At 26.8% G+C, this 26613-nt stretch overlaps 1 protein-coding gene across 4 annotated transcripts in view; it reads right to left on the reverse strand.

Annotated features, from left to right (window-relative positions):
• LOC113794212 (cell adhesion molecule Dscam1-like) overlaps positions 1-25730 on the reverse strand; it is a 60115-nt gene extending 34385 nt beyond the window's left edge. The window contains exons 1-4 of one of the 4 annotated variants that reach the window (XR_012847243.1): positions 23481-25729; positions 16020-16089; positions 15840-15934; positions 13879-14028 (exon numbers count right to left, since the gene is read on the reverse strand). Coding sequence is in view for 3 of the 4 variants with exons in the window: in XM_027344350.2 (XP_027200151.2) it covers positions 13879-14028; positions 15840-15934; positions 16020-16089; positions 23481-23814 (649 nt within the window). In the remaining variant the exon portion in view is untranslated. Of the gene's footprint in view, positions 1-13878; positions 14029-15839; positions 15935-16019; positions 16090-23480 lie in introns of all 4 variants that reach the window. The other 3 variants (XM_027344350.2, XM_027344427.2, XM_075824749.1) reach the window with 3 other exon arrangements.
• Positions 25731-26613: the final 883 nt, after the last annotated feature.

Raw genomic sequence — 26613 nt, forward strand, 5'->3', positions numbered from 1 at the left:
GAGAAACAAATATGAAACTATAGCTATCAAGCTGAAATACTGAATAAAAAATAAATACGAATGAATCAACCGAATTGTTAACATTCGTTGTATTGTCTGGCCGTTAATGTATGACTATTATCATGTTGATGATGATGATGTTGAAAGTTTGAACATCAAGTAAAGAAAAAATTTTGAAAAAAAACGAAAGAATTTCAGACACAAATTTTTCATTGTTTTAGCATTCATTCAAGAGAAACAAAAAAAAATATTTGAAATTTAAGCAGTCATTAAATTTTAATTATTTTTTGCTATTTGATTGATATTTGGAATAAAAATGATTTATGTTAAGCGGTAAAATTGTCATTATGATTCTGCAATAAAAACAATTTTTTGTTCAATAGAATAAAATAAAAGTTTTCTCAGCAACCGTAACGACAATCATCATTTTCGATTTTGATTTCAATCATCATCATGGTCAATTTTCAACGATATTGTCAATCTTATAAATTATTGGCTTGGCCAAAAACAATAATAATAATAAAAATTTTAAAAAATTGTAAATGAAAAGAATAATCGTTTAACGATAATAATAGTCATTATCAAGATTTTTTGTTTGGTTTTATCCCATTTGTTCTTCATTCCAACATCATATCTAAAAGTTCTAATTTTTATCTGTGTTTGTAATGAAAGCAAAAGAGATGGAGAGAGAAAAGAAAAATGAAAAATTGATTTCTTTCACCAATCATTGTGTAACGTCATTATGATTAGGAAAAAAGGGCTGCTATCGAGAATGCATTTGTTTGTGTGTATGTGGTAAAAGTAAAGTTAAAGTTATTCGTGCTTGTTTGGATGTTGTATTTTTTTTCATTTGTTGTTGTGTGATAAATTGATACAACATTTCTTGTTTCAAATAGTATCCACTATTTATTGCTTTCGCTAGAATCTTTTCCACCCATAACCATTTAATTTGAATTGTATCAAACATAGGAAATATTATTATCATCAAGTATTATGGCTAATAACTGTTTACAAGTAAAAAAAAATCTTTATATAAATACAAATATGACATAAATCTATTTGGTGAAATTTAAATCTATGTGTATGTGTGTTTTTGGAGATATAAGTCAAAACCATCACGATGTATTAAAACCATATACATTGTTATAAGTAGATTGCTGAGAATCGGTTGTTGCGAAAAAAAACCAACGATGACGGCGATGGATAAATCTAATGGAATATTAATTATGGAAATATAACTTATGCATCATCATTAGATCATAAGATTCATTCAGGAGAAAAATGAAGGAAAAAGAAGTAGAAAACAAAACCAGAAAACCAGAAAAAAGAAAAGAAAAGAAACAAAATGATGAAATTTAATCAAGCGCAAATAAAATTGAAAAAAAGTACAAACATAAAAAACTGACATATAGTCAACAGAAGAAGGAAAATATATTTAGTGAAAACAAACGAATTGGGCGTATAATTCGACAAGAATTTCAAAAAAAAACTCGGAAACCAAAGATTTAATCTAATCAGCAATCGAAAATCAAGAATGAAAATAAGAAAAGAAATATAGAGGTAAAAAAAAGGCAAGAACCAAAATGATTAAAATCCCGCATTTTTTTTATCACAGCTCAAACATGATGAAAACAACAACAAAGTTATAATTTGATGTTTTTGACACAATGAATTCAATTGAACAGAAATTTTCGTTATTTTTTTCTCGTTTATTTTTTGTGTATGTATTGAATTAGGTTTGTTTGAATCAAATCAGAATCGTATCGACAACCAAATAGAAACATGCAAGAGAGAAGCGAACGTTTCTTGAACAGATTCCATAGAAAAAGGCTTAAAAATCGATGAAAAAATTGTTAAATTTTCTCGAAATATTCCGATATAGATTTGTCATTTGAAACGATGAAGAGAAAGAAAAAAACGACAATCCCACAATTGTTACCGTCTGTGTATGTAATCCTATTATAATTCGATTTCAAATTCAATTTTCTGCAATTTATTTTCTCTTATTATATCAGTAGTTTGCTTTTCCTGTTTATATTTGTTACAGAATTCTTTTTCAATAATGAATTCGAACAAACAATATTAATACAAATACGATTTAAGATTAATTAATTAAATCATCTTGTTCATCATCATCATCATAATAATCATGACAATCAGATTGTGCGTGCGTGTGTGTATGACAAACACATCATTGAAAGTTGATGATGATGATTTGAATTAATACTGATGAATTTCTTAAAGGGTAACAAATTCTGATTGCTTTCTTTAATGAATAGTAACAAGAACAACAAAAAAAAACTTTTCAACCAAAAATCTTTCGATATAAATAAGATTTTCTAATATAAATGCTCAACATTCATTTCATTTCAATTTGATCTATATTCAAACATTTTGTTGTTGTTTTCCGTTGTAAATGATGGACAACAAGAAACAAGCAAAAGAAAAAAGTTTTTTTTCCAAGTTAATACAATGAGAGGTGGTTTTTGTGTATGAACCAAAGAAAAAAAAATTCATTTTCCCATTCAAAACAAGAATTTTAAAATTCATGACACGTATTTGTTGTTGTTCTCACTTTTGAATGTAAATATAATATCAGCTTCGGTTCGTTCACACATATGTTTTTGCGTTTGACCACTATTTATTTTTCTTTTCATTTTCCCTTGATTTTTTTTTACCTACGGTTGATACATAAAACCACACGAACACAAACATGGATGTATAAATCAAAATCGATCATATTTATTTCAAAACAATTTCAAGAAAATAATAGTGAAAAAAAATTGAATACAAAATTCAAGAGCCGCAACATAATTGAATCACAGAAATCATACTATTAGATGTGTCGTGAGAAACAAAACAAAAAGAAAAAATATTGAATCAAATCAAATTTTCTGTGGGTTTCATTCTCACTTTCTTTCTCACGAACAAAATTCAATATGAAATTTCCAGAATATTGAAAAAAAATCATAATAATCAATTTGTTTTTTTGTTGCTGCATATTATTATCATCGATTTTATTGTGTGAATGAATGAAAAACGATATACTGAAGGATTATATGAAACAAATAGAAAATTCAAACAGGAAAAAAAATTCTTATCTAGAAAATGTAAATGTCAAATTCGTTGAATAACAACAACAACAATGGATAATCGTATTTTTGTAAAAAAATTGTACGTTGTAATGATAAATTTATTTCAAAAAAAATGAATGAATGAACTCAAAGAATATTTGTTTGAACACCCTCTTAAATGAAAACAAAAAAAGGTCTTTTTTTCGTTTTGTTTTGTTTGAAACGTCTTGTAAGACATCATAACCATCATCATCATCATCATCCATGTACTTTTAAACAGTTAAACATAGTCAATATAGTAGCTGTTGACATGGAAAATTTATGTCATGAAGCTGTTTTTGACATGAAAAATGGCTAAAACTCAAAACTATGGATCCGAACAAATATAAAAAATTAAGGCGACCAGAAAAATACTTGTGAAAATACACACATAACAGGCACACACACACACAATGGAGATTGAAGAAAAGTCAAGATTTTCATTTTTTACACAATATGGTTTTCAGTGGATATTCAGGAAGAAAAAAAAATAACAAGAATGAAAATTTGTTCTGGATGTAACATTATATGAAAGAATATCAATGATCAATGAACAAAAATTATTGATACACATCTGGATTGCAATATCTCTCTCTCGCTCCCAACTATATCGGACTTTATCAATCTTTTCTTTTCTCTTTTTACTAATAACTAATAATAGCCAATGATGACATCACCGTCTGTTGTTCAACAGTATGAAAATAATAATAATGATGAAACAAAATCAAGTTTATTATTTTATTTTGCTCGAAAATTATTACAAAACAAAAGCAAAAATCAAGACTTTTGGTTTTGATTGTCGGAGAGAAAAAAAAATCCAAGTATTTTGTTTGAGGATTATTGACATATATAATCAGAAGATAATATCAAACAAAAAGATCAAATTGTTTGTGCAAAACATTTCGAAAATATCAAAATTTGATACCGAAGCATCATTTTTTTTTTTTACTTTTGGTTTGCACTTAAAGAATATATGCCTATTCTATAGAAGTAATACACACAAGATATTTAATGAAATGCTAAATTTAGCAATTTATTTGTTCAAGATTATAAATCAATTGATTGTTTCAGAATTGTATTATCGACAATGATGATATCGATTTGTTGCTACCTGTGTTATTTATTATAATGTAATCATTACAACAACAACAACATTAGCAAAAAACATTTGAAAACCAAATAAATGAATGAATGAAGATGGCAAAAAAAGATAGTGGAAAGGAATATATTAGGTATAGCGCAATAAAACCCGAAAAACAAAAGAAACGGTAAATAGAATGGGAACCAAATGGAAAAAAAATAAAGGTGGTAACCATTAATAGGAATATATTTGACATAAAAACAATGACGACAAAAAAAAGTAACAAACACTCTGATAATTCTGAAGACAACGAAGAGAGAGAAAAGTTCAAAAAGTGATTTATTAAAATGACAATTTTTATGTTTCGTTATTTTTTGTTTTGGGTGAAATTTCAAATCTTTTTTTTACTCAATTCAATATTTGTTTCGTTTCGTTTCGATATTATCAGAGTACGAAACAGAGAATATCAGTGAAAATGACCAGTTTTTTGCTTCATGATAATAATGATGATGACCAACTTTTTTTTGTTTTGTTTTGTTTCTAATTTCTTCAAAGGCGCAGGTTCTCAAATGACATTAATTTTTATAGCGAATGAAAATGATAATTAAAAAATTATTTGTTTATTATTCTCATTATTGAAAAGATACCTAGTGTCTTTTTTTTGTTTGCACCATGGTTTAACACCAAAGATACTAATGATGAGACAAGGAAGGCGGAGAGAGAAAAGAAAATTTTTTTTTCTCATTAAAACTTTACTAACTTAGCTAAGGCTTTGAACGAAACAGTTTGGATTAGATTTCAATAATAATTTGCTATGCGTGGTTGTTGTTGTTGTTGTTAGTGGGCTGATTTAATAGGACAGAATTCTTAATGACCCATCAGGCCGATAAAATAAAAAAAAAGAAGCAATCAAGTAAATATAAAAAAAAAAAGATTCATTATTAGGAAAAGATTTGAAATGAAAAAAGAGGTTGTTTTGGCTTTCTACTAAGTTGCTAATTATTCTTATCACATACATTAAAAAATAGAAAATCATTAAAATAGAAATATTTGGATTTTTTTTTATTTATCAAATATAATTTTAGGAATTTTAGAAATTAAGATTTTTTTTTGTTGCATAGACATTTATTTTTGAACGGAATCATTTTGAAAGGAAAAGAATTAATTGACAGGTTGAATCAACTATCGATTGGAGATGCAAGCATCGTTGTTGAAAATGTCATCAACTAAGTAGATTTTGTTTTTTTTCCATCATCATCATTTTGATTATAACTATTATCATTGCGAAAAAATAATATCAAACATTTTGGATAATAAAAAGACAGTTAGAAAGTTCTAGTATATCATCATTATATCAAATGTATACAATTTGATGATAATAATGACAATGAAAGCCTAGGATACGGGTCCGAATTTATTTGAAACTAAATAATTCTAGAATTCTTTTCTTTTCTTTTCTTTTTTGGTTTGATTGTAATTGGACAATCAATGATGATAATGTATTTAATGTAAATTTGATTTCTTCATATTTGTTTTTTAATGACAAACAAAAAAATATATCGTTATCGATGCTGATATTTTCAGGTTTTATTCATTGAAATGAAAATGACAAGTATTTTGTGTTTTAGTGAAGAACAGACAACTATAGACCAAGTAGAATGACAACAGAATAAAATTCATCTCCTCGGAAACGATTTCTACTAAAATATGTGATCGCTAAAATGAGTAATATAACAACGAAAAAGGAATGAAACAATTTTCACCATCAGTAAATATAGTGAATGACTACTACTTTATCTTTTTATGTTTTATTTATTGAAATTTGTATTTTTCACTCTTGATTCAATCAAGTTAAGATGTTGATGATTTGTAAAAGGCATCAAATGAATGAATCTTATCATGAGCAAAAAAAAAAAAAAAAAAAAACAAAAACAAAAATTCATGGAAACAGAATAAAAAGTTCACCGAAAAAAATCACATTAAAATGACTAAATTTGAATTGAAATTTTCACTAACTTAAAATTGTCAGGAAAAAGTCAACGATTATTTTGATGATGATGATGACAATCGGATCATTCGATGAAAATCAAAATGAAATCTCCATCACTGTATAAAATGATGGGAAACATTTAAATTTGACGTTATTTTTTAAATGTTAAATCGATAGAAAATCAAGTGGAATTTATCTTGAAAATCTTTTTTTATATTTTTTGATCGCTGCCTTTTAAAACTTGTTAGATAAATTTAGATTCGAGAATCGACACTTCACATCATATTTTCTCTTTGACTCTCATTGATTCTGATACTGAAATTCTGATGAATGCAAAAAATCAGTACCAACAGTGTGTGTGGCACACTTCATTGGTCCATCGTTTTTTTTTTTTTTGAAAACCCTATACAAAAAAAAAAAATCGTTTTCAAACTCTTAAACGAAATGGAAAAAAGTAAAATAGAAAAAAATTATAACGAACGAAATTCCACCACCAGACGCCAAAAAAATATACTGACACAAAGCAACTCAGAAAAAACGATGAACGACAGATGCTTCACATTTTTTTATCTCTCTCCCATTCACTGGTTGAGAAATACGAAATGGTAAAATAAATAAATAAATATAAAAAAAACTAGAAACAACGAATACAGCAACAAGAATTTGGGGCATTTACATCAACAATGAATTTGAAAGTATGGTAAGAGAAAAAAAAAGTGAAAAATAACTATTTTTTTCTAGTAAACCGGATAGTAAGAAGTAAACTGTGGTAGCCAGATGATGAACAAAAAAAAAGTTCAAAATGACCAACTGGATGAATAAATGTTCCACCAAACTACCGAAAATCACCATTCACCTATAGCATGATAAAGGAGGAATAAATATTCCGGCCATAACCACACCATCATAGATCTTTAAAGAGTTTCTGGTTTTTTTTTGGTTCTCAAACAAACCAGTGTTGTTGTCGAAAGATATGCATATGAAATATGTTTTATCTGGTATATCGTAATATTTTGTGTTTCAAGGAAAAAAATGCATATAACAATCATATCATATGCATAATTACATCAAACAATGAAGAAAAAATGTTATGGAACAGGTTTTATTTTTCTGTAAGTTCCAAGTTATCATAGTCCAAATAAAACTGGATAAATAAAAACAACAACAAATCCTAAACCGTAATCTATGTGAGAAAAGTGAAACATATTGTTTCAACATACAACATGATCAACAACAACAACAAAAAAAATTGCTGAGATACTTTGCGTAATTCTGTCAAATTCATCATTATCATTATCATAAAATCATTTAAAAATGTAAATCAAAGACAAAAATAGAGAAAGAAAAAGAATAAAAGAGCCATTTGTCAATTATAGTCTATAATGATGAAACTATGAGAAAAAAAATGAATCAAAAGGATAACGATGTTGTTGTTGATGATAATGCAAGAAAATAAAAACAAACGAAAAAAGATAATATCATTATAATATACACATGTGAAGTATGGAACAAAAACAAAATACTTAAATATGTCGACAATGTTTTAAAATGAATTATATTTACTCTTTTTTTTTCTTTCTCTCTCACACACATACACACACACTTTTTAGATGATAACCTCATATACAACAAACAAAGAGAAGATGAAAATTCAAAGAAATAACAGAATATATAGAATCATCATCATAAAGCAAAGAAAAACATTCATGATGATAATGATGATGAACAAAAAAAAAGATTCAAGAGAAAAAAAGGCAAAATCTATGAACGAAATGAAAAAAAATGAAAAATTGAAAAACAACTAAAGCCAATAATAACGCTATCTCCATCAATGTGGATTTTTTACATTCATTTTTTTTTGTTGTTGATGATGCTTCCATCCATACATCAACAAATTTTGTTGTTGACAGGATACGCGTTATTAATTTACAAACAACAGTTAGAAGAACAAAAAATATGAACGAGTGGACCTATTAGATAACGATAGTCAAAAGAATGCATCTATGTCGAAATAAATAAAAATGAATAGAAAAGAATGGAGTGGGTGAAAATGATGATTTTTTTCATTCTCTCACTTTTTAAGTTTCAAATAATGATGATGCTTGTGTTTATGAATTATTATTATTATTATCATCATCATCATCATTATATTCGATGCTATAATATATGTGGAGAAAATGATTCTTTGGTTGGTTGATTCGCACTATCTATCATATATCCATTGTATTGCATTGTATTTCTATTATCACATTAAATTTATTATGGATTTTTTTATCATTTCACTGTTTAGTTTCAAGACTTATTTATTTAATATGTTCATATAATAATCGACCATTTTTTTTTAATTCAACATTTCGTATTGGATCACCTTAGTAATTTTTGACAACAAGATCAACCAATACAAATAGCAGAATGTGAAAAATATTTGGGTGTATTTTGTGTTAACCTGCCATCGTCATCATTATTATCGCGTTGGTCCACAAAAAAAATATTCATAAACGAAAAAACAAAATTTTATGTTGTCGTCGTCAAAAAAACAAAAATCGAATAATTATTCCATAAGGGAAACAAATTATTATTCCCATTAATATAAATATTTTTTTCCACCATCATCACATAATATCGATAGTATCGAGTACAAGAATATAGAAAAACAATCAAGAATTGCAAATTTTCTAGGGAATCATGTTGAATGGACATAAACACTGCAACAGTAATGACAGCAAAAAAAAAATATCAAATTTTATTTACTTTGGTTTTTTTTAAAAAAAAGCCAAACAGTTTTTCTTTCAAGTAACGAGAAAAAAAATTATATAATCTCTTTGCCATTATATCCATTGAATATAATAGTGAATGTATCCACCACCACCACCATTATCAATGAATCGAAAAAAAGTGAATCCTGTTATAGCCACTTGGTTGATTCAATTGACTTTGGTTTTGTTAGTTTTTTGTTTGTTATTTGTGAATATCGAATGGTTTTTTTCTTCTATTTCTAGTCCGGCAAAGTATTCGTGGATAAGAGTGAAAAAAAATATTTACCAAAGTTTAAATTTTATTTATTTTATACTTTGAGTGAATCTCTCTCTTTTTTCTGGTTTAACGAGAAAACTAAATGATGAAAACTGAAAGTTTGAGTTTTTGAGTTCCAGTGTAGAGAAAGAAAAAAAGAAAGAAAAACAAACATTATTTCTATCACAATATCTATGTGGGATAATATAAAAAAAATATTTACACACGAAAAACATTGATATGGAATGGATTTCAATCTAATTGAATTCTCAATAAATAAATAGATAGATAGATAGATGGATTGGAAAGAATATATCCCAAGAAAAACCAAAGTGAAATGATGAAGTAAACATCATCATGAATTTGGCTTTTTTTTCATTTCTTTTGTCTAAGCTGTTTTCGTTTACCGAAGCGAAAAGAAGAATGAAAATCGAATAAAATCAATCCGATTCTTTGTCTTTTTTTCTCGTATTGAAAAAAATGATGAAATGAAAGTGGAAAAACAAAATTCCACACATTGATATTATCTATTGAACACAAGCCATTAAAAAGGCAGAAGGACCGAACTACCACATAGTTTGATGAATTTTTTTTTGTTCATTCCATTTCAGCGACATGAAAAAAAGCTAGAATATGGAATTGATGAATGAACCTGCTAAATGGAATGTTGAAACGTGAAACGCAGTGAAAAAAACGCCAAAGAATCCACATGAATCATCAATAATATTGAATGCTTTTTTGGTTTCAATATTTTTTCATTTTCACTTTCCACCTTTTCAAAAACCAATGAACAAACCACCGAAAAAAAACCGAAACTGTGAGCCCTTCTCATCACCATGTTTTTTTTTTTGTTGTTGCTTGTGTTGTGCAGGTATGGTAAAACAACGTCAAATGTGAACAAGAAATTGTTTGAAAAAAAGTGAAGAAAAATGAAAACCTTTAACTAACGATAAATGAAATTAAATTATTCAATATGGGAAAATGAAAAATTTTGGTTAATACCTTTAACAACCAGAATATGAAATGAATGTAGAAAAAAATTACATTCACACATTTCATCGGATGACAAATTATTGACGATTACAATGACGATCAAAAAAAAACGTTAGAAAAATAATGGAAAACATGTTCATCGCAAAGACATGCAACGACAAAAAAAAGGTCAAAGTTTCCTACTGTTGGGCTGTTGTCGATTGAGAACAGCTTGAAATTTGGAATTCAGATGATGATAATGATTTGAGAGGAAAAAAATGGAAAAACAAGTAACATGTCTGCGTGTGTGTGTGTATCTTTTGACAAGTAAAAGATGATGACAATGATGAAATATGGAATATTTTCCCCATATTTATTCTAATGTACCGCCTGTAAGACGGATGTTTCTTTCCCTCCCCCATAATATTCTCAAATTCATTAATTCGTTCATTGCGTAGTTGTCGAAAAAAAGTTTTCATAAAAGCAAAACTAAAATAATAAAAAGACAGACAAGATGATGAAAGGAAATTAGGAATTTTTTTTTGAAATATATGAAAATATGATATGAAAAAAAGTGATGTGATAAGGGTAGAAATAGTCACATACATACATCAAATAGCTTATTATAAGTTATTTGCTGAATTCACCATCACACATCATTTTTTTTTGTTTTGATGATATCATGATAACTCTATATGAAATTTTGATTATTATTTTTTATTTTTTTTTTGAAACACAGCAAGTTCCATCATCAACAACAACAAAAAAGTATGTCTGTATGGAAAACAAAAATGTTCATCAAACCATAACCGGCCGTAAATATGAAAAAGTTTTTTTTTATTCTTTCATTTCATTTTTTTCGTCGTCAAGCATTATTCGGGCCATAAACTACAATATATACTGACAACATAACATGACATGATTGGTGTGTGTTTAGGAAAAAAAAGTCAAGTTTTCTGTTTCATTATCATTCCAAGGTGAATGTAATTTTTTTAAAAAAAACATGTTTTGATAATTCGAAAAGAAAATTGATGAAAATCCCTAAATTTCTAAAGAAAATTCACTAAAAACCTTTTAACCAGGATTCTGTCAAGTCAATTAAACTTTTGGATAAACATTGTTTTTTTCAATTGCTGAACAAATGAAACTGATGTTCCATATCATCATCAGCATTGTTTTCTAATCAATGTTAAATAATAAACAAAGATTCATGAAATGTGCAATATGAAAAAAGCAAAAGCAAAACTTAATTAATCGCTTCAATTCATCTATCCAATTTATGAGCAAAAAAAAATATGTAAGCAAAGAAAAAAAAGAATAACGTTTTTAATATTAAACGAATGAGGACATTTTCTTCTTCGTAATCATCATCATCTTCTTCTTCATTATGGAATCAACGAGAGAAAAAAAATGAATTTTTCCATGACTTTTATATACGATAGTCATGATGATTAATTAAACACATGCAAACACAAATACATTGGAACCTGGGGAAATATTCGTGAAAAAAAAATCACGAATGAAAAAGAAAAGAAAATAAAATGAAAAATTCAATGAAATAGAAACTAGAAAATATGAAAAAGAAGAAGAAAAAAATTCCTGAAAAAATACAGACTCAAAGGACATTGCTATACCTTTCATGTATTTTATTCTCTAAAGAGAGTAAAGTAATAATAAATTCAAAGAAGAACAGAACAAGATGATGTTTTTATTCTTTCATTTTTATTTTTATTCTGGTTGTTGTTGTCAAAAAATTTATTGCCAAATGTCAGGCAAGAATAGTTGGTAAAATACAAGAAAAAAAAATATTAACCAAAAAAAAATCGGCATTCATACAACTCAAACTATTTCGTTCTTGTTTTTCTCTATCTCATTGTGTGTGCGTAAAAATTAAATTAATTTGTTCGCCAATGAACTTATGTCTATGTTTTGTGTTTGTATATTTCCTATTTGAAATGATGATTCATTGAGCAGCAATCAGATAGAGAATTTATTTTTTCATCATCATCATCATTATTATTCTTTGTCCTAAAATAAAGAAGAGATTTTTATTTTGTTCAATTGCTGTCAATTTAAAGACCGTTTTTCTTTTATTTACCATTTATTTCAGAGACTTTTCATAGATTCATTCAAACATATTCTTTACAATTTTTTTTTGTTTCTGAAAAGTGAAAAAGAGAAACGAAAAAGAATTCTAATATAAAAATAAAGTTCAATTCTCAAACAATTCAATGTAAATAATTTTTATTTTTTAATGTTAGTATTGTAAATGAAATTAAAATTAATTAAATTTCTATGAAAAAATCAACAAAAGAATTTTTTTTTATTTCCCAAATATCAATACATTGATTGTCGACTTCATCGTCATCATAAAAGCAAAATTTAAAAAAATGATATTCGAATCAAAGCTATTGAAATTTGATTACAATCAAATCCTATTAGGAAACTTGAGCATCAATAAATTCAATCAAAAAAAAAACTGAAAATTTCTGTGAATTTTTCACTTAAAAAAAACAAACAAGAGGACAACCATATGAAATCTGTTGACAATCAAACAGAATGTGCCAAACAAAACAAAAATTTGCATCAATCTTCTAATTATAAATTGAGTAAAATGATTAAAAATTTATCCAAATTGGTAAATATTACACCTAACATAATGAAGTTAGACATTTATTTCATACGAACAATATTTTTACATTTTCTCATTTATTTTTTCTTACATTTCACAAGTTTTATATTCGGAATTTCACACACTCTTTATTCCAAACTTGCAACTATGATGGGAAAATGAGAACGAAATTGAATTTCCTGTGTATGTTACACAAAACACAATCACAATCTTGTTTTCATTCATTTTTATTTGTCGAGTTGTTTCTATTTTTTGTTTTCTTTCTATTATATTCCTTGATTCATTTTCGGGTTTTAGAAATGGACGGGCGAATTATTCTTTCTGTTTTTTTGTTTTTCGCAACGTTCAAGAATTTAGCACTATCATATTCCATGTATGTATGTATGCATCATGCCTGGGTAATGAAAACAAATGCCGAATCTGTTCAAGAATTTTTTTTTCTTTGTCTCGTTTTCTCTTTCGTTTTTCTATCTGTTTTAATACTATTTTTTTCTGTTTCTGTTTTATAATAAAGTAAGGAAAACGAAAGATGAAAAAACAAACGAAATTGTTCCAGTTTTTTTTATATCTCCTCTCTGATGATGATGTTGGTGATAGTTGTCTTTTTCTTCCGTTACCAACGAAAACAACGAAAAGATACTTAACATTTCTGAAAATTATCATCAAAATAAGAAAAAATAGAGCACAATATAAGTAAAGAATATTGGAATCATTGTTTAGGTGAATAATAATTTCAAGTGATGAAAAAAATAGGAATAGAATTTGAGCTTGTTATATTCTATCATGATCATATGAATATTATGATGTATAAATAATAAGAAATGAACTAAGAATTTTTTAATCGGATTTTCTCATGACTTCAAAGTTCTTTGATCATAAACACATAGAGAGAAATGAAAAATGAAATAAAATTTTTATATTAGAAAAAATTCAGCTCCAAATAATCACATATGATGAGAGGGGGTAGAGAAATGAAGAATAATTTATTTTACACGTTTTAAATAACTTTAAATGATAATAATGATGAATATTTCTTAAAATAAAATAAAGTCAGAAATTTCAACAGACACACACTTACCGGCACGAACTTGAACATATCGACTTTTGATAATGCCAACAGAATTTTCTGCACAACAACGATACGTTTGTGAATGTAAATCTGGACGATAATCTTTGGTCGAAAATTGTTGAAAAATGAGTGCATTGTCATGTCGTACATGTCGTATGCCTTTTTTTTAAATTTATTCCATTCCAAATTCCGCATTTAATATTCCGAAAATAATTCAACATAATAATAATAATGATAGTAATAAAAACAACAGCCATGATGAATAATTGGTGCCATACAGGAAACAGTGAAAAAAAAGAGAGATAAATGAATTCAGAATTAGTGAAAAGCAATGAAAAATAAAAAAATTCGTGTAATAGGCGTGTCAAAATTAATTGGATGGGCGTTGAATGATTTTCAAAAATAAACATCATCAAGAAAAATTGAAAAACAAAAATACAAACGGTATTCCTGTTTGTTCGTTTGTTTGTTTGCACATTTAGGAAACATCGTTTTTACAACGAAAAAAGAAAAAATTCATTTACAATTACAATTGCAATATAATTAAAGTTAAAAAATAATGGTAAATAAAAATGAATTTTTTTTCTTGTTTTCTTTTCTCCATTGTGTTTTTTTCCCAGTTTCATTTTATCCCAATTTTTTATTCTTTCCCATTAAATACGTTTAATTCTATAGAATTTTCCATGATGCCATTGTGTGTTTGTGTGTTATCGTTATTATTGTTTTGTTTCTCCATTTATCCATTTATTATTTTTTCAAAATCATTTGTTTAGAGCTAATTAGGATAATGTAAAATAATGTCGTTGTTTTTTTGTTGGTATGTGTGTGCTTTATTCGGGAAAATTTTCCTACCAAAAAAAACTAGAGAAAACATCTCCAAAATGGAAAAATCAAAAAGTTAATAAATAAATTTACCAATGTGATGTGAAAAAGCTCAAGATTTTTTGGTGGATAAAAGAAAATTTTTCAAATAAATTTTATGAGCACACATATCAACATTATTTTCAAAAAAAATTAAAGAATCGAATGAACAAAGTCAGCAGTTGTCAGTTGTCATCAAATATTATTTTTCCATATTTTGGTATCCAACAGAAAAAAAATTATTATTACCATTTACATCATGACATTTGAGGAAAATTATGTAAATTGACGTTGTCGACAACAACGCCCTTACTTGACTTATGATCCAGTTCATCATCGTCATCATCATCATTATTATTATTATCATCATCATCTTTTTTCATCGCTCAAATGATGATAGAATTCAACTTTTCTTTAAAAAAAAAAACTGAGAAGTGAACCAAAAAAAAAAAAAAAAATCTGTATACTCAGGAAAATTAAACTTTTTTATATTATTTTCTTTGCATATAATAATCATCATTATATAATGGAATAAAAACAAAAGCAAAGAAAAAAATTATAGGTTCAAAGATCAGTATAATAGAAGTTTTTCGTTGTTGCTGCTGTTGTTGTTGATGATTGATTGATGTGGCCAGAATGAAGAAAATTATGTTTGGTTTTTTCTTTTAATTTTTTTTTTCTTTTTTTTTTGACTACCTAAACAAAATTCTTTTCCGCTTGAATCGATTCCTATTCGGTTCATTTTCATCGTGATAGTCAATAAGATAAGCCTGATCTGTAATATTTCACATGATTGAAAAAAATTGTTAAAAATTGTTCCGTCCATTGTTCATTGGTTTTCATGATTTAACGTCCATTTTGGTTGGTCTTTTTTTCGCAATCCACCTATCGATGATCATAAATAATGGCCAACATGAGATATTTTCTTGTTCTTCCTCTATCTTTTCATGTTTAGATTCATTCATTGCCAAATGACAAGAAAATTCAGTATATTCGTATATCAGGGAAAATATTAGAAATCCCTATAAGAATTGTATGTGTTTGGTGTTATAATTTCCATTTGGTTGATTTTTCTTTGTATTTGAAAAGAAATATAGCATATGACTTACCTGTAACATCGGTTATAATTTGATCATTTTTTGTTTCCCAATAAACTTTTGGCATTGGATTTCCATTCACTGAACAATAAATTACGGCACCGGTACTTAAATTATGGAAAATAAAATAATTCATAATGAAATTCATTTCCAATTAAACAAGTCATACAATTTATCATGAACAAAACTTACTTGTTTGAAAATATCACTTGCTGTGGTGGTTCACGTATGAAATATGGCCCAATATGATCGACAATATGATCTATTTTTTTAAATATAAAAATGAAAGAAAAAAAATCATATTATTATTATCCGAAATGATAAAATAAATGAATATAAGCGAGAAAAAAAATTAATTCTCTTATCGTTCATTCATCATATTCATTGATTCGTTATGAAATTAATTTTCAACACATTATTATCATGATGTTCATTATAATAAAGGATAGACAACCGAAAGTTAATGTTTAATGTTATATGCATCATTGTCATTGTTCGTAGTTTTTTTCTCATTGTTTGATTTTGATCATGTTTTTTTCGATGATGATGATGATGATGAACATGCAAATCCAGGCAAAAATTCCATGTACATTATTTAAACGAGAAAGAGAAAGAAAGAAAAGCGACAAATCATCTAAATAGAATCGACTATGAAAGATTGACAACCAAGGAAGCGCCAAAAAAGGAAAATGAATGAAATTCTCAAAACAATAGCGAATGATTTGGGAAGGGGCAAATATCTAGTTAACGATTATTAAATTTCTATTCATTTCACTTTTTAATTTCACCTAGATAGATTGTTTATGGAATTTCATTGTATTTTTTTGGATCAAAAAAATCAATTTGATTGAAATGGATATTGACAGAGAAAAGAAATCATGATTCATTCACCATAGGCAACCATAACAAGAATCATATACGATTATTGTCAAATAATGATATTGGAACTTATTTATCTTCAATCAATATCGAATGATATTGAAAATAAATCAAATCAATCAGTTCATAATGTTTGAATTGAATTCTTTTCCCCTAGATACCCGAAAAAAAAAGAAAAACAGACAAATTCTCATTGATTCTTTTTGCACAAAAAAAAATACAACAAGGTTAGATATTTATTTATTTGCGTGATATCATTCATATCAAATATATATAGAAATTCATTTTCATTGATATGACACGCAAAATGAATTTTTTTATATATTAGATGATAGGCTATACTTATATATGTGAAACAACCATTTTTTTTATTGAATATTACACCAACCAGCCAAACAAATAAACGACCAAATATCAGATATGAAAATGAAAAAATAAAAACGTTAATCGGTTCACACACTCACACAAATGCCATACGCCTTCTTAAGCCACGAAACAAAGCAGAAGAAAAAGAGAAAAAAAAATCTTTCAATGATGAAAATTCCGTATTCATAATAAACAATATTAACAAGAATAAATTGTTTGAACCAAAGAATCTAATATATAAATTATACAAAGGCGTTGAATGAAAAAAAAATTCAAGCTCATCATATCATCATCGTCGTCATTTTTTTTGACTTTTTTTCTCATCAACATATATTGCTTCTATTCAGTCATTTTTTTCTGAGCAACCAAATCAAAAAGACGAGAGAAAGCGAGAAAAACGTAAGAATGGGCGAAAAGATAAAAATTTCAAATATTCCATCCAGATGATCATCACAATGATGATGATGATGATGATGATAGCGACAATAGTGAAATCCATATATAATATTGAGGTTATATTGTCATAGCGTGCATTGTCATGCTATTGCCTGACTGAATGAATGAATGACTGACTGTTGGTCGCATATATGACAACGATCCATGATGATGATGATCATAGCACCAATTTGGTGTGGCACGATATATATGCAAAGAAGGGGGAAAGAGAAAAAAATGAAGCCAGGAAATTCAAAAGAAAAAAAACGGAACATCAAAAATAAAATAAAATACCAACAACAGCAGCCAAAATATTCATTCAGCTTTTCCCGCACCAAAACACCACCACTACCGAAAAAAAGACAGACATCAAATCATCAAAAAATAGGAAAAAAAGAATGTTCCATAATAGTGAAAAAGAGAGAGAAAAAAAAGAAAGTCAAAAATCTATGGAAGCTCCAATTTTATTTTTATTATCATTATTATTATGATTATAACCAAACATGTATTACAACGGTATGCCGTATACATCCGCCCTCCTTTTTTTGAAAAGAAAATATTGAAGAAAAAAAATCATTCAATAAATTAAATAAGATATGTAATAGGAAAAGAATATCTACATATTTAAGATATTCTGATCGAATAATAATGATGACTTTCATTATTATAATCTACAAAGGAATTTCGTTCTTATTCTGATTTTGTATCATTCATAAAACAAACGAAGGGGTATTCAAATTGTCCAAATTTTATTGACTTAATTATAATCATATGTCTGTCGAAAAAAACAAATAAATGTTAACCAAATAGTAATAGCCAATGAAAGTATCCAGTAAATATAAAAATCAAAGAATTTTTCCTTCATTTATCTATATTTCTTATTATCGAATAAGTTGCATCGTCTTCTGAATGTGATCTATGTAATGTAATGTGTGGATAGAAAATTTTGTAAAATAAGAACACCATAACTCATTTGCTATCAAGTCATGATCGTCATAATCAAAAGTCAATAATAATCAAACATAATAACCATAAAAAAATAGAGAAATAAAATTACTAGAATCATTGGAAAGAAGAAGAAAAATCCTTTATACTTAATATAAAGTGATGATGAAATTGGCAATCATTTTTCATCGACTTGATGATGATTATGATGATCACTATCATCATCATCGTGGTATCCGTGATGATGATCATGATGATGGCGATTATTATCATTCATTATTATATGGTATATAATATTCATACATACAGGAAAAAAATTCCTAATATGCATGTTTCATGTCATACATATTTCCACATAACAATATAACGATAGACCACAACAATAATAACTATTCAATAACTAATAAATAATAATAATAATAATAATAAAACAAAAATGGCTCAAAATTATCGATAATCATTGTTCGATAAGAATATTCTTTTTTTAATATATTGAATATAAGAAAATTCGATAAATAAAAAAAATAGATTGAAAATACGCGTATGATAATAATAAAAGAATTTGTCATCATTTGATCGTTTATCATCATACAAAATATAATTTCCGCGTATACATAGTCCCGAAAAAAAAAAGATCAACTATGGTGATAATGGAGCATTGAGTGTATGTGTGTGATCATTATGGATCATCAGGGATTTGATGGATTCAATTCGATCATTATTCGATAGTCATCATTATAGCCTTTAACCCATAAACTGTAATACTTTTAGTTCGATTTCAATTTTATGATAATGATTTTCAATTGTTATCCATTTATCCAATGTACTCACATACAAATTTTATGTAATAAACAGCAAAAAAATAAGGTCAAGAATAAATAAGAAAAAATGATTATCTTTATTAATAAAAGATTCTGTATGGTTTTGATGAAAAAAGGAATAACTTCTAAACAATATATTTTTTCTAAGAAATAATAATGTAAATTCACAAATGATTATGATAATGATGATGATATAATGATGATTTCATGAAAACAATATATGTTCAGGAATTTTTTTTAAGAATAGAAAACGATTATAATCATTAAGAAAAAAACAAACTAAACCAGATAAAAATATTATGTTAGAAATATAAAGATTAACAATGAAATTCAAGTACAATATGTCTTTAATTGAATAAATTTTCATGATGAACAATAAGAAAAATACATTATATTCCAAAAATAATAAAGTAAAAAATGATAAATTACTTTATTAACCAATAGAATGTCTCAGAATTTTTCCGGTTAAAATTGTGCAAGAAAATGAATGAATTTAAAATTTAATAAATGAACTAGAAAAAAAATAAAGAAAAAAAAGAATCTCATAGTTTGCGGTAAACTTATGAATTGAAGTTTATTGACAAACAAACAAAAATTCAAATATAAAAAAGATAAAAGTTTTACTGTTTTCCGTTTCGACTATCCAGTCGAAAAGTTTATACATTACACATTTATAATCAAACAATTGAGTAGCTGATGTGGTTGTATTTTTCGGGAAAACATTCATTGCTTTCAATCACTAAACCGATAAGACCCATGATATAAGAATCGTATACACATTATACATTTTTACATGATATGCTTTTATTCCAGCCATTCTATACAATAAGTCAGCTAGTCAGTTAGTCAGTCAAACGAAACCACAAGACATACACAAGAAGTTTGACGGAATTGAATAATGCAATGCTAGGCAGACAAAATGAGAGAGAAAAACTTGTTCATTCAAACGACAATAAAGTAAACGACAAGATTTTTTCAATCCAAAAGGACTAGGAATGTCTATTTTTTTTCTTTTTTTGGTAAAATCGACAAAAAAAAATAAATTCAGTAAAAAAATTTGCATAAAGATTTAGCATTGATTCTTATTGGCATTGACTCATATTATCATTATTGCATTGTGAATCAAACTCAAAAAAAAGCAATATAAACATACACAAACACACACGCAAAGATATATTTTCTTTTCTCTTGATATAATCCAATGAGGCAATCTACTAATATTCGTCTTTTTTTTGAAAACGATCCATACGGATATAAATTCTTTTGGATTTTCTTCATATTCATATATTTCATATGACACATTTATTTAAAAATACGCACGAACAACATTTTGAAGAAAATAAATTTTGTGAAATAACTTTTACCATTATAAAATTGCAATGCTGTGTGTATGTATTTCTAAAGGCATTCATTATTAAAATTCACATGCTGAGATTCTAAATTCTGTATATAAAAAAAATATATATTCATTTGACTGACAATAATAATAAGTGTATGTAAAGAAAATAAACCTATTCTAATTTATTCGCATAAAAGGATGTTTGTTTTTTTTTAATTTCAAATTCAATAAAAGACAAACAAAAACGATGAACAAAACAAAATTCAAAAAATCATTCATTAATTAAAACAAGAATCAAATTTTTTTCTGTTTCTCAATACATTTTTCATTCATAATTATATTATAATGATGTTGTTTATTGTAATAAATTTTGAAAATAAAATTCATTAATTTTAGTTGTTCATGTTTATTTTTTGCTTTCACTCGATTGAATTTCAAATAAAGAAAAAAAAAGAGTTAAAAAGAGAATATATGTCAACAACATGATAAATGTTTGTTTCGTGTGAAAAGAAAAATAAGATTTAAATTGAAGAATTTTTGAATATTTTTTCACATTATTTCTTTTTTTTCAAGTTTCTAAGAATTCGTTCATTTCATAAGTGAACCAACAAAAACATTGAACATTTCTTTAACGTCTCACAAATTAGGATGCTTAATTTTAAATTAAAATTATCCGATAGGATAACCAATTTATCGACTAATTGACATTTTGATATTTTTTTCAGTTACAATTACAAATTTACGAAATACATTCAACAATTGACTGTTTTGAAAAAAACCTTATTTTTCTCTAGATTGTAAAACTAAATCGAAACAATTTGTATTTCTTACTGTTCTTCTTTTTTTAACATTAACCATTACATTTAAAATGTAAACAAAAATAGATTCAGGATATTTTTTCTAATGGACAATTTGAAAAAAAATCCATCGTCATTCATTCAATCAATGAATTTTAACTTGTTTATATGTGTTCTATCGAATTGAAAAAATGAAAAAAATTTAAATTAGGACAAAATTGGATTTCATCGCATCTACTGACAATTTTATTCAACCATATTTTGAACAGCATCGAAATGGATTTATGAATTTTCAGCAATACGAAAAAAAATTAAACAAACAAATTGGAATTGTTTTTAAATCAAAAATTTTGATCCATTTCTCATACACACACTATAGAAGAATGACATCAAAAGTTATCAACAAAAAATATACCAAATGTCAGAAAAGATTTTCAACCGAAAGAAGCAGAACTGAAAAAAACTGAATCAAAAGAATTAAAGAATTTATTCATTTCATTCCATTCATATCCTTTTACAATTCTAGATCAAAATTGTAAGTTGAAAGGGGAAAAACGAAAACAAAAAATAAATTTGACAGATTCAAGAAAAAAACAAAAAAAAACTGACAGAAACAGAATTCAAAAATTGGAAATGTGTGTTTATTTGTGTGTGTGTTTGCGTTTCATTATTTCATTATCAACATCATGACTTGTTAGAGAAAAAAAGATGTATTTGCATTATTCTTTTTCTTTTTGTTTTTGTTGCGAAGAAAAAAAAGATTCATTAGAAACGAAAAAATAAAACTCAATTTTTACATTCAAAATAATGATTCATGAATGGATGAATGAATCGAAAACTAATGGATGAAAATCATATTTGAATAAAGACAAATATGAAATCGAGAAAGAGATGAAACATCCAACGAATTGTTTTTATGTTTGAAACAAAAATTTCCATACTGATTCATCATCATTGTCATGGATCAATTTTTTTCTGTTCTCTCTTTCTTTTTTATATCAAATATGATGAAAGCAAATTAGGATAATTCAAGATAATCAAATCAACCGACCGACCCATCTACCAATTGAAAATGATGATAATAATAATGATGACAAGCGAAAACAGCTGTAAAACGTTGTGCATCCATATTATCGACATGTGGATTTTTGTTAAAAACTGGATGGTGGGAGGGGGGAATATTGGTAACATTTGTCATAAAATGTTGTTTCTTTTTCCTATAGATATATCTGAGAGATGAAAACACTAAAAATTGAATCAAACCAAAAACGATAGACTGAATTTTATACATTTTTTTCTTTAATTTTGATTCTATCAAAACATAAATACTTGATACACACATAGAGAAATTTTTTGAATGGATGGCTGAATTCCATCGTCGTTTATTCAATCTCTCTCTCTCATTCAATCACATACTCAATCGTAGAATTTATAAATAAAAAAAATTTCTGTCTCTTTTTTTCTGGTTTCGCGATTCTTGATTTTTGGTTGAATGAATGAATGTTTGGATGGATACAAAGATGGATGGATGGATAGATAGATGGTTGAATCAATGCTATCTCGTGCATGAAAGAAGCCAATTGACTACGACAAGTAAAATAATAATAACTTTTACTTTTACTATTGAAAATTTACAATAAAATTGCCAGTCAAAATTCACTATTCACGCAATGAAGTCAAGTCGACTATGTTTCGTTGTAACTTTTAATAACATTGAATAAGAAGAAAAAGAAATGGAAAAAACAGACTGGCTTGATGCAAACATAACAACAGGGTAAAATCAAAAACAAAACAAAAAAAAAAATAGTCCCAATTGGAACGTTTTCACTAACGACGACAACAACAACAAAAACGAAATAAACAAATGAACGTCATTTATATTAAAAAAAGATTCATTTACTAAAATACTGGATGCGGCTGAAATTTGAGATGAATAAAATTTTTTCACAAAAAAATATGAATGTCATAAACATTGAATGAAGATTTATATGTTAACATAAAAAACAAATAATAACATTGTTTGCAAGTGAAATTTAAAGAATAAAAACACACAAAAAAAAACTAAACATACCTGCTGTATTGAGCAATAAACAACTATTAGGTAATGGCAACAATGTTGTTATCATTATAATCATCAAAATCATATTTTGAATAATGATTGAATATAATGGAAATTTCCTCAAATTCGACAATGATAATGATGAAAAAATTGATGGCAATGTTGTTGTCGTTGTTGCGAATGATGATGATGATGATGATAAATAGGTAGTTTTCAATAAATCATTATTGATAATAAATTTTCGATCATAATACGACCAATTTGATCGTTGTTTAATTTTGGTCATCATCAAATTAGACATCATTTTCATTGCTTGGACAACTGTTTGAGCATAATTACTGGCCATTTTTAATGATCAAAAAATTTGGATTTCCTAAATTTTAAATTTTTTTTTTGCGTTTCTTTTTGCCATTCAATTTTATTCGTATATTTTAAATCTTCAGTAATTTTCTGACTTTTAATTCATTCACAATGTATATAAGATCGATTCGCAATCATCCGTTTCCTGATGTAATATTTGTTTGTTTTGTTACTTTTTTCTCTTCGTCATCAAATAAAACAAACAAACTTTATGAAATGAATGAAATATTCATCAACGAAATGAAGAAATAGAAATTTTGTTGTTGTTTTTTTTCTGAATTAAAAGAATAAGAAAAATAAACTTGGAAATGAAACATGATCAAAACAAATAAGGGTAAAAAGTTTGACATGACATTGTCCAATTGGGAATTCTATCGCCAACATTGGCATCATCATCAACAACAGCAACAACAAACATTATCATTATGATGAATTATTTGAAATATCTTCATAGATATATAGTGGTTGACATTATTTTGATGTTAGGAATAGAAAAATCATGATGATTTTGATGATGATGATGATGATGGACATTGGTCATTCACATATAATTTTTTCATATTGAAATGATCAAAGATGTATCTTAATGTCAAAAATGTCTTAGAAGACAGAAAATTGACAATGAAAGAAAAAACATTGAAAATTCACTTGAATGTAACGGTTCATTTAAAATAAAAAAAGAAAAATTCAAAATTCACTAAACGACCAACTAACCAAAGACTAAATCACAAAAAAAGTTATTGCGGTTGGAGTGATGGTTGTTGTTGATCACACACAAACGATAAATTTCACCATTTTGACAATCTGATAATGGAATCCGGTTGAAAATCAAGAAAGCCAACAAAAATAAAACGATAAAAGCATCGTTATCTATAGAATTAGAAATTAGAATTTGCAAGTGTTTTATTTGTTGTTTTGTTGTCGATGATCATCAAAGTATAACAACAACAACAACAAAAAAGTTTGTTGTTGTTAATGTTTGAAAATTAATTTTCATGTAGAATTCTGGAAAGTAGAATTTTTTTCTTTGTTCATTCTTTAGTATTTTTTCTTTTAATTTATTTTGCGAGAAAAAAACGATATCAAAAATCATTGATGCATTTTGAGGCAGAATTTTTTTTCTAAGAAATTTTCTACGATTTTTTTCTGACAAACACTATTCGCAATTAACTTGTTGACGGTGAGCTTTATTCGAAATGAAACAATGTTTTAATTTTAAAATTGATGATAAGTGTGTTTTGAAATGAATTCATTAATCGATCTAATTCGGCTGAATGATTATTGATTTAATCTTGAACAATCTACTTCAGAACAATTTAACTGATCAATATGAAAAAACGGTATCATGATGTTTCAACAACAACAAAAAAGAGTGTAAACACAAACAAAGAAGAAAAACAGCAGAAATTCAAACTCATCAATGTTTGAATGGATACAAAATCAATTCAAATAATATCAAATATACACACACACACACACAAACACTTTAACTTCTAACTAAAATTTTATCAAAATTATATCCTTATCATCGTCGAAAGAAAAAAATTGATAAACTATGTTGAATTCAATTGAATTCAACATTGAAAAAAAACATTGAATTAAAACGATGATCACACGGCCAACCAACCAACCGAAACCATATCATCACAAAACAAGGGACCAAAGTAATATTTAAAAATGATTGTTTTGATCTGCCTATCTCATGCTTGTTGGAACACTAACAAACAAACACTGGTATATACAGTTGATTGATCGGTCAGAAAAACGGTCGTTTACCGTTCATCTGTCCGGATCGTTGACTGAAATACGACTGAACCATTCTTTTGGCTAGTTATGTTAGTGCAGTTGTATTCGATGAAATGAAATGAAAATGGAATCCATCCATGAATGGTGATTCTATTCACACATTGGATTTTTTTCTGTATATATAAATTTCGCCAGCGCAGTTCTGCGTGCACAGTTTTTTTTTCATAAATAAATGACATTGGTTGGTTTTTTTCTGGTGCGAATGGATCCCAACCGATCCCAATGCACACACCGACATCACGCAAATCCAAATCACATACACACACAGATCTCGATCAATAAACAGTTATTTGATGGTAGAAGCACATATTGATGTGAAGAAAAATTCAATGGATCCAATGAGATCACGCGCGCCAAAATCAAAATGCGCGGCCCCTTTTTTTAATAATAACAATAATGATTATCAATGGTAATTGAATTGCATACAAGTCATGTTCATGGATCAAAATGAAATTTAATATCAAAAATAATAGTACAGAGATAAGATGTTGTTCGCCATTTTAATGTTTAGCTTTGTACCTTTATCATTATAAAACATCCGAAAGCATAGCAACAATGATGATTTCATCAGGATTCAGTTTATGTGAACTAGCGTATTTTTTTTTATTGGTTTTTCTCGCGCGACTAGCTTTTTGCATTATTACTATTATTCGCTGGGATAAATTCGTTTTTTTCGTATATGGATACCATTTATTGTCATTATAATTCAACCTGGGTTGAGTCAGGATTCCCATTAATAACAATGGAGGAAACCAAATAAAATAAGAGATTATAACATATAAACGAGGTTCACATTTAGTGTGGCATAATATTATGGGATAATATCATACGATGGTTAAATTTAATCACCAAAATGTTAAATGTCATCGTTTCAATCATTTTACATGATAATGGAACAGTCCGAATATGTTTTCTAATTGAATAATTCAAAATCGATCCTAATCAATTGATTTTTTTTTTGATTTCAATGAATAAAGCA

This window comes from Dermatophagoides pteronyssinus, unplaced genomic scaffold (assembly GCF_027571235.1).
Source record: "Dermatophagoides pteronyssinus isolate colony J.1.1.1.1 unplaced genomic scaffold, Derpt_VIB-CSIC_2022.12 sq0002, whole genome shotgun sequence".
In the NCBI taxonomy this organism is placed as follows: domain Eukaryota; kingdom Metazoa; phylum Arthropoda; class Arachnida; order Sarcoptiformes; family Pyroglyphidae; genus Dermatophagoides; species Dermatophagoides pteronyssinus.